The 12,545-nt window shown below is 44.0% G+C and overlaps 1 protein-coding gene across 4 annotated transcripts in view; it reads right to left on the reverse strand.

Moving 5' to 3' along the window:
* The window catches only part of dock10 (dedicator of cytokinesis 10), a 116,437-nt gene that overhangs the window by 46,655 nt on the left and 57,237 nt on the right, over positions 1–12,545 (reverse strand). For all 4 annotated transcript variants that reach the window (XM_061783097.1, XM_061783093.1, XM_061783094.1 and 1 more), the window contains 11 exons: positions 8,518–8,601; positions 7,962–8,120; positions 7,616–7,837; positions 7,422–7,544; positions 5,767–5,849; positions 4,912–5,034; positions 4,768–4,847; positions 4,493–4,680; positions 381–446; positions 206–298; positions 9–132 (listed from right to left, as the gene is read on the reverse strand). In XM_061783097.1, coding sequence (XP_061639081.1) covers positions 9–132; positions 206–298; positions 381–446; positions 4,493–4,680; positions 4,768–4,847; positions 4,912–5,034; positions 5,767–5,849; positions 7,422–7,544; positions 7,616–7,837; positions 7,962–8,120; positions 8,518–8,601 — 1,345 coding nt within the window. The remainder of the gene's footprint in view (positions 1–8; positions 133–205; positions 299–380; positions 447–4,492; positions 4,681–4,767; positions 4,848–4,911; positions 5,035–5,766; positions 5,850–7,421; positions 7,545–7,615; positions 7,838–7,961; positions 8,121–8,517; positions 8,602–12,545) is intronic.

A 12,545-nucleotide genomic window follows, 5' to 3' on the forward strand; every position in this document is an offset into this window, starting at 1 on the left:
AAGTTCACCAGGGGTCTCAAGGGCTTCTTTCCTCTTAGCGTTCGTCTTAGCGTTGATGTCACATGTGACATGGTAAAATGAGAAGAGCAAATGGTGCTTTTCGTGAAGTTGGGTAGGAAGCTCGATCTTCACCTGTTTTGGCATAGAAGAAACATGTTCTGTGTTCTTATTGAAACCTTGATATATTTCCCTGTAGTGAGCCCACCTCATCGTAAAAGTCAGGGTTCTGAGAGTGATGCAGGACAGTAGACCAGGCTGCTGAGGTTAACACTGGACCCCCTGGCTTCCCATAAATGCACTAGACAGACAAATCATTCAACATTCAACTATCTTTTCATGGCAAGGAGAAAATTGTTGACTTGTTTTGGACACCATATTACCTTTAAAGGTTTGGCAGTTTCTTCGTCTGAGCTGCGGAACTCCACATAGACGGCCAGGTTACGAGCCTGTGCACAAAAACAGCACCGTAACATTAATAATGGGATAATAAACTGCTGGGCAGAAGATGAGTCAACACCTGGATATAACTAGATAAATTGGCAAGAGCCTTCCAGTAGATGACTGCAGTGATTCAAATATTTCAGCTGGCAACACATATGAACCAGAGTCAGAAACATCTCTTTTCTAAAAGCTTTATTTTCTTTGTTGAGACTTCATACAAATTCAACATTCCAGATCGTTGGTGTTAGCGGGATGGCCGCGTTCATCTGGCTTGAATTCAAAATGTTCCCACATTGTCGCGGTGCCGCTAGGCTTTGGAACTAATTCCATTTATGCAGCTCAATTTTCTGTAACTGCAGCTGCCGGCTTGCTGTCAGAAAACTTAGCTTTGTGTACGCTAGCGCCTGCATTTCATACGCACATGTGCACACGCTCGCACATGCACACGGCCAATCAGACGGAGGGGCCACACTCTTCAATATGCGCCCAAATTAGTCCCACTCTAGTCTTGTCCCCCAAAAAATCCTACGCTGGATTAACAGCACCACGCCAGAGTACTAAACCATGTGTCTGAAGACGCAGATTGATTGTACTTTATGCGTCCCTAATTTTTGTGCGACTAAGACGTGGGACGCACATCAAATGAGATCCCTGTGTATATTCCATGGTCATGACAAAGTCATGACCATGGAATATATAAATCATGCAGTGCCTGCCATCCAATGCCAGTTCCCCCTATTGCCAGCTGTTTTAGAGCATTTTGACTGATCTTTCAAGACACACAAAATGTTGTGTTCTGTGACAACAAACGCACCGAATCTACTAAAAGAAAGAGTAGACTCGAAGCTCTTTTTTCACCAGCAAAAAACATTGCTTTTAGCTTTTTCCGTTCTTTAGTAATCAGCAGTAGAACATGGGTTGGTTTCACTAAAAATATCAGTCTGGCCAAAAAAACAAGCTTTTTGTGAAAAGAAACATAACTTTGATTCTAGCATTATTTGCTTTTGTGTCACATCAAACTATAAAACAACAAAAACAAGACTAATATAGGGCTTTTGATGGCAAAATTCTTTATTTTTATAAATACACAACGAAGAAACGCTAATTCACTGTATGGCCCAAAAGTAGCTTTTTTACATGGCGTTTTCCGTTCACTCCATTCATTAATTCATTTTCCGTACCGCTTTTTCTCATGAGGGTCGCGGGTGTGCTGGAGCCTATACCAGCTGTCTCTGGACGAGAGGCCCTGAACTAGTCGCCAGCCAATCGCAGGGCACATATAAACAAACAACCATTCACACTCACATTCACACCTACGGGCAATTTTGAGTCTTCAATTAACCTACCATGCATGTTTTGGGGATGTGGGAGGAAACCGGAGTAGCTGGAGAAAACCCATGCAGGCACGGGGAGAACATGCAAACTCCACCTAGGCGAGGCCGGATTTGAACCCAGGTCCTCAGAACTGTGAGGCAAATGTGCTAACCAGTTACCAAACGTGCTGCCCATCCACAATTGTGGCACACACTTTCTACTACTGTGATGCATACTCTGTTTATACCAGACACACATATATATAGTGGGTACGGAAAGTTTTCAGACCCCCTAAAAATTTTCACTCTTTGTTATATTGCAGCCATTTGTTAAAATCATTTAAGTTCATTTTTTTCCTCATGAATGTACACACAGCACCCCATATTGACAGAAAAAAACAAAACCTAATTGTTGAGATTTTTGCTGATTTATTCCAAAAGAAAAACTGAAATATCACATAGCCATAAGTATTTAGACCCTTTGCTGTGATACTCATATGTAACTCGGGTGCTGTCCATTTCTTCTGATCATCCTTGAGATGGTTCTACACCTTCATTGGAGTCCAGCTGTGTTTGATTATACTGATTGGACTTGATTAGGAAAGCTACACCCCTGTCTATATAAGACCTTCCAGCTCAAAGTGCATATCTGAGCAAATGAGAATCATGAGGTCAAAGGAACTGCCTGGAGAGCTGAGGCAGAATTGTGGCAAGGCACAGATCTGGCCAAGGTTACAAAAACATTCCTAACCTACAATTCCATTACAACATGCTGGCAATTTTTTTAATTGAGTTCGTTGTCACATTTCTGTCGGGCCAATTATATATTACTCGTGCACTCACTGTAGTAGTCTCGCCACGCTGCACTATTTGCATATCTGTTGTTCACCAATACTGGCCACTCACGTATCAGTATCATCTGCTCCATTTGCACACTGATTGAGGAGTATCTGCAACATTTGCACAATCAACATTGTCCCAGATTATCGTGCTACTCGTCACTTTAAACTGCATACACTCCTTGAAGTCTCGGCGCCCTTTGCACAATGGTCATTGCATAGGACTATTGCAATATTAGTCATTCGAACTGCTCTACGGGCTAGAGGACTCTGCATCTTTTGCACAATTGTCAAAAACAAAACCATTTTTTTTTTAACCAGCATTACCAGATAACTATTAACCTGTTATTGCTCAGTGACTGTTTTTTGTCAATGTCTTTATGTCTCAAAAGTGTTCTCTGTCAATTGACTGTCTGTTGTCGTACTAGAGCGGCTCCAACTACCGGAGACAAATTCCTTGTGTGTTTTTTGGACATACTTGGCAAATAAAGGTGATTCTGATTCTGCACTTAAGGTTCCTGAGAGCATAGTGGCCTCCATAATCCTCAAATGGAAGACGTTTGGGACGATCAGAACCCTACTAGAGCTGGCCGTCCGGCCAAACTGAGCAATCGGGGGAGCAGAGCCTTGGTGAGAGAGATGAAGAAGAACCCAAAGATCACTGTGGCTGAGCTCCACAGATGCAGTCGGGAGATAGGAGAAAGTTCTAGAAAGTCAACCATCACTGCAGCCCTCCACCAGTCGGGGCTTTATGGCAGAGTGGCCCGACAGAAGCCTCTCCTCAGTGCATGGAGTTTGCTAAAAAAAACACCTGAAGGATTCCAAGATGGTGAGAAATAAGATTCTCTGGTCTGATGAGACCAAGATAGAAATTGGTGGCCTTAATTCTAAGTGGCATGTGTGGAGAAAACCAGGCACTGCTCATCACCTGTCCAATACAGTCCCAACAGTTTAGCATGGTGGTGGCAGCATCATGCTGTGGGGGTGTTTTTCAGCAGCAGGGACAGAGAGACAATCGAAGAAACGATTAATGCGGCCAAGTACAGGGATATCCTGGGTGAAAATCTTCTCCAAAGTGCTCAGGACCTCAGACTGGGCCGAAGGTTCACCTTCCAACAAGACAATGACCCTAAGCACACAGCTAAAATAACCAAGGAGTGGCTTCAGAACAACTCCGTGACTCAGCCAGAGCCCTGACTTAAACCCAATTGAGCATCTCTGGAAAGACCTGAAAATGGCTGTCCACCAACATTCACCATCCAACCTGAAAAAAACCTTTCTGACTACCAATTTGTTGGGATTTCCCTCCCTCATAATCAATGTGGCAAGACGACATTCAAACCCTAATCTTCATCTTCAACTCAAAAGCTCGGCAGATCTCAAATCTAAAGCGATGCAATACCACCATCTACAGGGATCTGTCCATCATTACAGTTGTTTACGAATCTGAATTTCCTTACCTACCCGATGAAAAATGTACTTGACAAATATGTCGGCGGCAACGTTATTAATCGTAAACAGATTCCAGTTGACAAATTTAAATGTCTACAGCAATGAACTCGTATAAAAAGTTTTACATTAACAACCACAGTGAAGCAAAAAAAATAAAAAATACATTGAAAAAAATAATAATAAAAAAGAAGGACTTCTAAAAACTGCTAAGTTTGTGATAAAAACTACTACAGCATCCTACTAACCAGAAAAGATAATGGTGAATAATCATCTATATGGCACAAATGAGGTTGGGAAGATTTGAATGATTGTACTTAGTGATCACTTAAAGAGTAAAACTCACAGCTGTTTATTTGTAAAAGTAACAACATTTCCTCCATCACAATGAGAAGAGAACTCCAAGGGTTGGGTCTGGACAGATGACTAGAGTGATGATAACTGCTTTACCTTGGCGAAGCTCTTCTGGCTATCGTATTTGAGATGCTTGGGGTAAACGTAGACGTGGTTTCTGTAGACGCGGTATGGCTGAGTGAACTTGGTGGTATCCTGGATGAACTCCTCCACCTCGACCGTGGGCTGTTGTTTGCTCAGGTCCTCAAAGGGTTTTACGGGGATGTAGGAGGACGTCACGCAGTCTAGAAGCACCAACAACAAAAAAAGAGACTAATGAAGAAAGGGAAGCACAGAAAAGAGGAAAAGTGGTCTAAATTGGTCAAGCATACTTGGAAGCTCCAGGGGAACATAGTCTACTGTGATGTCCAGAGTCCCGGGAATGGTCTGCAGCTTGCTGGTCTTCTCCGCCCTGATTGGATGAACATGCTGTAAGATGTCATGTTGTCTTGGAGATGACTGACTGTAATGGTTACCTTCTGTACTCTGACACAAGCTTGATCAGGTCTTCTGTGGAAATCTTGTTACTCTCCTGTTTGAAGAGCGGTGAAAAACGAGAATCTCGGTCGAGCGCCCCCTGGTTGTCCTTGAAAAGTGACCTGATGGACATGGACCGATGATACAATTCCAGTATGCTAGGATAAAACCTGTTTTAATACAGTACAGTGGTGCCTTGACTTATAAGTTTGACTTGTTCTGTGATGAATCTCATAACTCAAAACACTTGGATCTCAAATTATCTTTCCTGAAGAAAAATATCACTCTACTGTACTGCATTTTATAAAAACATACAGTGAAAACATAATTCAATAGAATTAAAAGAGTTGCATCATGATTCCATGCTTCAATGCCCATTAACTTTGTGCTCCTTGTCGTGTACACACCTTGGATAAAGAATATATGCCTATGAGTATAATACATTGTCTGTCTACATGTATTGCTGCACACTTTGTTTACAAATATCTATCCCTTAAATGGTTACAAGTATTGCAACATGGATGGAAGTTTTGTTAGCATTAGGCTAGTGGACTTTCATAATGTTATGTGATTTGGGTAAATACGCAACATTAATTATTTGTTTTATATTAAACTTCAACTGGGAATGGCTATAAACATTTTAAAGCCAACACTTTCTTGAATTCACTATCTGCTGCTTGTTGTGAACTTCTCTGCCACTATTTAGTGCTCGTAACTCAATTTTTTGCTCATAAGTCAGGACAAAAAACAGCCAAGCAAGGGCTTGTGTCTACAAAAAACTCACAATTCGGGTCACTCCTAAGTTGAGGTAGCACTGTACATAGAAATATCAAGTGTTCATGGATAGTACTAACCTGACGGACCACGCGAATGGCATTCGGTACTTCCCCAGTTTTCCACAGAACTGTTTGTTTGATTTTAATATCTTTTGGACAATCTGTAGACATGATCATATGAAGATGTACACAAGGAAATATTACCAGGTTGTAGCTGATCACCTACAACCCCAATTCCAATGAAGGTGTGACGTTGTGTTAAACGTAAATAAAAACAGAATACAATGATTTGCAAATCATGTTCAACCTATATTTAATTGAATACACTACAAAGACAATATATTTAATGTTCAAACTGATAAACCTATATGGTTTAATCATTAATTTAGGCTGCAACACGTTCCAAAAAAGCTGGGACAGGTCATGTTTACAATTGTGTTACATCTCCTTTTCTTTTGACAACATTCAATAAAGGTTTGGGAACAGAGGACACTAATTTTTGAAGCTTTGTAGGTGGAATTCTTTCCCATTCTTGCTTTATGTACTGTTCAACAGTCCGGGGTCTCCATTGCTGCATTTTACGCTTCATAATGCGCCACACATTTTCAATGGGAGACAGGTCTGTACTGCAGGCAGGCCAGTCTACTACCCACACTCTTTTACTACGAACCCCCGCTGTTGTAACATGTGCAGAATGTGGTTTGGCATTGTCTTGCTGAACTAAGCAGGGGTGTCCATGAAAAAGATGTTTGATGGATGGCAGCATATGTTTCTCCAAAACCTGTATGTACCTTTCAGCATTAATGGTGCCTTCACAGATGTGCAAGTTACCCATGCCATTGGCACAAACACAGCCCCATACCATCACAGAGGCTTTTGAACTTTTCGTCCAGAACTGTCCGGATGGTTCTTTTCCTCTTTGGCCTGGAGGACACGACGTCCACAATTTCCAAAAACAATTTGAAATGTGGACTCGTCGGACCACAGAACACTTTTCCACTTTGCATCAGTCCATCTTTGATGAGCTCGGGCCCAGAGAAGCCGACGGCGTATTTGTTGTTGATAAATGGATTTTGCTTTGCATAGTAGAGTTTCAAGTTGCACTTACGAATGTAGCGCCGAACTGTATTTACTGACATTGGTTTTCTGAAGTGTTCCTGAGTCCATGTGGTGATATCCTTTACACATTGATGTTGGTTATTGATGCAGTCACGGGCATTTAATGTTGGTTTTCGGCCTTGTCGCTTACATGCAGTGATTTCTCCAGGTTCTCTGAACCTTTTGATGATATTATGGACCGTAGATGATGAAATCCCTAAATTCCTTGCAATTGTACGTTGAGGAACATTGTCCTTAAACTGTTTGACTATTTTCTCACGCACTTGTTCACAAAGAGGTGAACCTCACCCCATCTTTGCTTGTGAATAACTGAGCAATTCAGGGAAGCTCCTTTTATACCCAATCATGGCACCCACCTGTTCCCAATTAGTCTGTTCATCTGTGGGATGTTCCAAACACGTGTTTAAATATCATTAAATATCTTGTCTTTGCAGTGTATTCAATTCAATATAGGTTGATGATTTGCATATCATTGTATTCTGTTTTTATTTATGTTTAACACAACGTCCCAACTTCATTGGAATTGGGGTTGTATGTGGACATGAGAATTGAGTATACAGTTTCAGAAAAGCTGAAAATAATGCAATTTTTCAAATAAAAAAGCACTTCCTGACCTTGCCGGAGTCTGTGTTTTTAATGTATGGCTCGGTCCCACAAGCAATATTCCCCATGAGCACCTTCTCTACCCTGGCCACCATCACTATGTCCGTGTGAGGGTTAGTCACAGAGAATATTGCCTGCAAAGGCATGGCATTAATTTCTGCTTATGTGTGAACAGTTACTGTGAGGGCTACATTCTGGTTGATACCTGTTTGGGAAAGCACAGCCAGTGTTCCAGGTCCGTGCTTGGATGAATGTCTCCTGACTTCTTCTCCCCAGCAGTGCACATGCCGTTCTCCTGGGCTCCAGAGGCAATCCCGCCGAACATCTGACGCACTGCCTCGTGGTTGAGGTCCACGTGGAAGTCAGCAGAAACCTTCCTGCCATCTCGAATATCCAACAGTGATAACGACACGAAGAAAGGTTCGATCTGGTGAAATATTCGAGACAAAAAAAAACCCCCCAAAAAAAAAAAAAAAAAAATCAGTAATTGATTTTGTCATTATTGAATGATAAAGAGTTCCAAAAATGTCTAAAGAGTTCCAATTCCTTACATTTGTGACGGGTCCTGTTTCATTTTCACTGATGCAGCCCTGCAGCATGAAGTTGAGTGATCGACATGTCACCATGAACCTTCTGCCTAGTTTCTCCTCAAAAGGACGCACTGTGGAGTTTTCACTTGATGAATGCTCCGCTCGCGGGCTCCTCAGGACCTGTGGTTGACAGATTGCGGATTACTTACTGGCCATTACATTAGGTACCCCTGCTATCCATTGTTGTGTTAGACTGAGGATCACAATTTCCAAACGGCTCCATCCATCCATCCATTTTCTGTACCACTTATCCTGACTAGGGTTGCGGGCGTTGTGGAGCCTAAGCCCAGCTGACTCTGGGCGAGAGGCCGGGTACACCCTGACCTGGTCGCCAGCCAATCGCAGGGCATCCAAACAGCTCATCAAACATAATGCATTTCTGTAGGTGAAGCTAGTGTTGTAGTATATAAAGCTATGACTTGAGGCTTACGCATGCAATTCGTGTAGCTATCGTCAATAATGGGAATACAGTACATTAATAGCACAGGTGTATAGCGACAGGCACCACAATACATACAGGAGTGTCAGGGTCAAGCGAGAAGAGATTCAACCTCTCCTCCCTGCGGGCGCAACGAATTCCCTCATCCGTCTCCGAGATGTACTGCACAAGAGGAGACGACAAATGATAATTATACGACAGAAAACCAAAAACCACATGGCTTGTGCACACTCGAAACAGACGTGCTTCTAAAATCTGCATGATGAGCATTTTATTGCCAAGAGAGCTTTACGTAAAAATAGAAACAATTATGATGATTTCACAGACGTAGCAATTAGTCGAGATTGAAGCAATAATTTGGGGATGTTTGGTGATGTTATTTGTCATGACTTCATTTCCTATCCTTATTGGTGGGTTGTTCACTGAAGGTTGTGGGGAGATAAAGTTGAGTTCATGCAACCATTGTTGCATAAACACCAAGACTATATGCAGTATTCAGCTGTCTTGTTTGACCACAGCTAAAAGTACCAATGGAGACTACAATAATTATTTTCAAAATTAGAAGGCTGAAATCTCTTTTTCTTTTTTGGTATACAGTACTATGTAATAATTGCAGCTGATAAAAATAACTTGAACCCTTTAGTCGATCATCAAATTGTTGGAAGACATCAATGAAGTATTAGGGCCACACTGAAATTTAAGAAGAGATAATACTGCAAGAAAAAAGTCATAATGTTGGGAAAATATATATATATATTTTTAAACTATTTTATTTTATTTGGAATAAAGTCATAGTGTTAAGCAAAACATTTTTATAGATGGTATTTTTATAAGACATGTTTAGTAAGGGGAATAATACAGTATGGTTATGAGAAAAAAGTTGCAACGTTATGTGAATCAAGTACCATTTTTCTAACAAAATGGTTGTAATATAATGAGAACAAAGTCAGAGTACAGTGGTCCCTGCATACTTGCGGTTTGGCACCTGCGGATTCACCTAATCACAGATGTTTTTTTCCTCCATCCATCCATCCATCCATCTTTTGGTCACGACCCATAGATCAGCCGGTAAATAGAGAGCTTTTCCTTTTGGCTCAGCTCTTTCTTCACCATGACAGACTGATAGAGAGTCTGCATGACTGCAGATGCTGCACCGATCCGCCTGTCGATCTCCTGGACCATTCTTTCCTCACTCGTGAACAAGACCCTGATACTTGAACTACTCCACTTGGTGCAGGACTTTCCCGACCTGGAGAGGGCACTCCACCCTTTTCTGGTGCCTCAGAGTTGGATTTTCATCCCATCCCGCATTCTGCTGTGAACTGCTTAAGCGAGTGTAGAAGGTCACGGCTTGATGAAGCCATCAGAACCACATTATCTGCGAAAAGCAGAGAAGCAACTCTGACGCCACCAAACAGGACCCCCTCAACACCTCGGCTGCGCCAAGAAATTCTGTCCATAAAGGTAATGAACAGAATTGTTGACAAAGGGTTGCTGGGGTCATTGGAAACGTATTTGACTTATTGACGGCAATGCGGATCAAACTCTGACACCGGTCATACAGGGACCGAACAGCCCATATGAAGGGGTCCAGTACCCCTTTTTTCCAGAGCACCCTCCACAGTACTCCCGAGGGACATGGTCGAATGCCTTCTCCAGGTCCACAAAACACATGTAGACTGGCTGGGGGAACTCCCATGCACCCTCGAGGACACTTCTGAGGGTGTCGAGCTGGTCTGCTGGTCCACAGCCAGGAGAAACACCACAATGCTCCTCCTGAATCAGAGAATCGACTTCCAGATGGACCCTCCTCTCCAGAACCCCTGAATAGACCTTATCAGGGAGGCTGTCAATCCAGACGCACTGTCCCCGATGTCCACGTGATGTCGCAGAGGCGTCAACCAGAACAGCCCCACAACATCCAGATCTTTTAGAACCTCAGGGTGGATCTCATTCATCCCCTGGGCCCTGTCACCTAGGAGCTTTTTAACCACCTCGGTGACTTCAAACCCGGAGATAGGAGTGCTTGCCGTGGAGCCCCCATACTGTTTCCTCCTGGGAAGGCGTTTCGGTAGAATTGAGGAGGTCTTTAAAGTTTTCGGCCCACCGACTCACAACGTCCAGAGTTTAGGTCGGCAGCACCCCATCCCCACTATACACAGTATTGATGGTGCACTGCTTCCCCTTCATGAGAGGCCTATAGGTGGACTAGAATTTCCGTGAAGCCGTCTGGAGGTCGCTCTCCATGGCCTCACCGAACTCCCACAAGTTTTTTCCTCAGCGACCACAAAAGCCGTATTCCGCTTGGCTAGCCAGAACCCATCAGCTGCCTCCGCAGTTCCACAGGCCAAAAAGGCTCGATAGGGCTCTTTCTTCAGCTTGATGGCATCCCTTACTGCTGGTGTCAACCAATGGGTTCGGGGATTTCCGCCACAACAGGTACCGACCACCTTACGACCACAGCTTTGGTTGGCCGCCTCAACAATGGAGGCACGGAAGATGGTCCACTCAGATTCAATGTCCCCCGCTTCCCCTGGGACGTGAGCAAAGTACTGCCACAGGTGGGAGTTGAAACTTCTTCTGACAGAGGAGTCTGTCAGACGTTCTCAGCAGACCCTCACAATATATTTGTGTCTGCCAGATCGGACCAACATCTTCCCCCATCATCGGAGCCAACACACCACCAGGTGGTCATTGGCTGACAGCTACGCCCCTCTCTTCACCCGCGTGTCCAAGACATCCAGCTACAAGTTCGAAAACATGACCACAAAGTCGATCATCGAACTGCGGCCTAGGGTGTCCTGGTGCCAAGTGCACAAATGGACACCATCATGTCTGACATGGTGTTTGTTATGGACGATCCGTGAAAAGCACAGAAGTCCAACAACAGAACACCGTTCATGTTCTGATCGGAGGGGGGGGGGGGGGGGGGGGCAGTTATTCCCTATTTCGCCCTTTCAGGTCTCACTGTCATTGCCCACGTAAGTGGTGACGTCCCCCAGCAGAACGAGGGAGTCCACAGCAGGGGCGCTCTTCAGCACCCCCTCCAAGGACTCCAAGAAGGGTGGGTACTCTGAGCTGCTTTTTGGCGCATAGGCACAGACAACAGTCAGGACCCGGCTCCCCACCCAAAGGTGGAGGGAGACTACCCTCTCATCCACTGGGGTGAACCCTAATGTACAGGCACCGAGCGGGACGACAATAAGTACGCCCACACCTGCTCATAGCCTCTCACCGTGGGCAACTCCAGAGTCGAAGAGAAGACCTTTCGAGAAGACTGGTGCCAGAGCCCAAGCAGGGTGTTGAGGCGAGCCCGACTATATTCAGTTGGAATTTCTCCACCTCGCACATCAGCTCGGGCTCTTTCCCTGCCAGAGAGGTGACGTTCCACGTCCCCAGAGCCAGGTTCTGCAGCTGAGGATTGGACTGCCAAGGGCCCCAACTTCGGCTGCCGCCCAGCTCAAGCAGCATCCGACCCCCTTGGCCCCTCCTACATGGGAAGAGGGACACAAGTTGTCTTTTTGGGCTGTGTGCCTGGCCGGGCCCCATGGGGGCAGGCCAGGCCACCAGGCGCTCGCCATTGTGCCCCAACCTCTGGGCCTGACTCCAGAAGGGGGACCCGGTGAGCCATGTCGGGGCGAGGGAAAACGTGGTCCAATATTTGTACTTATCATAAGGGGTCTTTCAGCGTGCTTTGTCTGGTCCGTCACCTCACAGAGGACCTGTTTGCCATGGGTAAAAAGCAAAAAGCCTCACACAACAGCTTCTCAGATCATTGGGACACTGGGTCCCTATTCCCCGTGAATAGCGGGGGTTCTGTGTACTGCATTATGAGAAAAAAATAGTAATGTTACACAAAAACATTTGCAAGTCACTATGTAATGTAATAGCTGTAGTATTAAGAAGAAAAGAAAAATTGTAACATAGGCACATTTTCAGTAAAAACAAGTTAAAATTACTTTAACATCATGATGAAACTAGTCTTTCTTCTCCTAACATTATTAATTATTTTATAATAATTGTATATCTAGTTTTCATTTTCAGTGAAGCCCTAATATTCCTCCATAGCTATCAATTCAAATTTTGAACAGAATACTACAATACAA

This window comes from Phyllopteryx taeniolatus, chromosome 8, assembly GCF_024500385.1.
Source record: "Phyllopteryx taeniolatus isolate TA_2022b chromosome 8, UOR_Ptae_1.2, whole genome shotgun sequence".
Classification (NCBI taxonomy): Eukaryota; Metazoa; Chordata; class Actinopteri; order Syngnathiformes; family Syngnathidae; genus Phyllopteryx; species Phyllopteryx taeniolatus.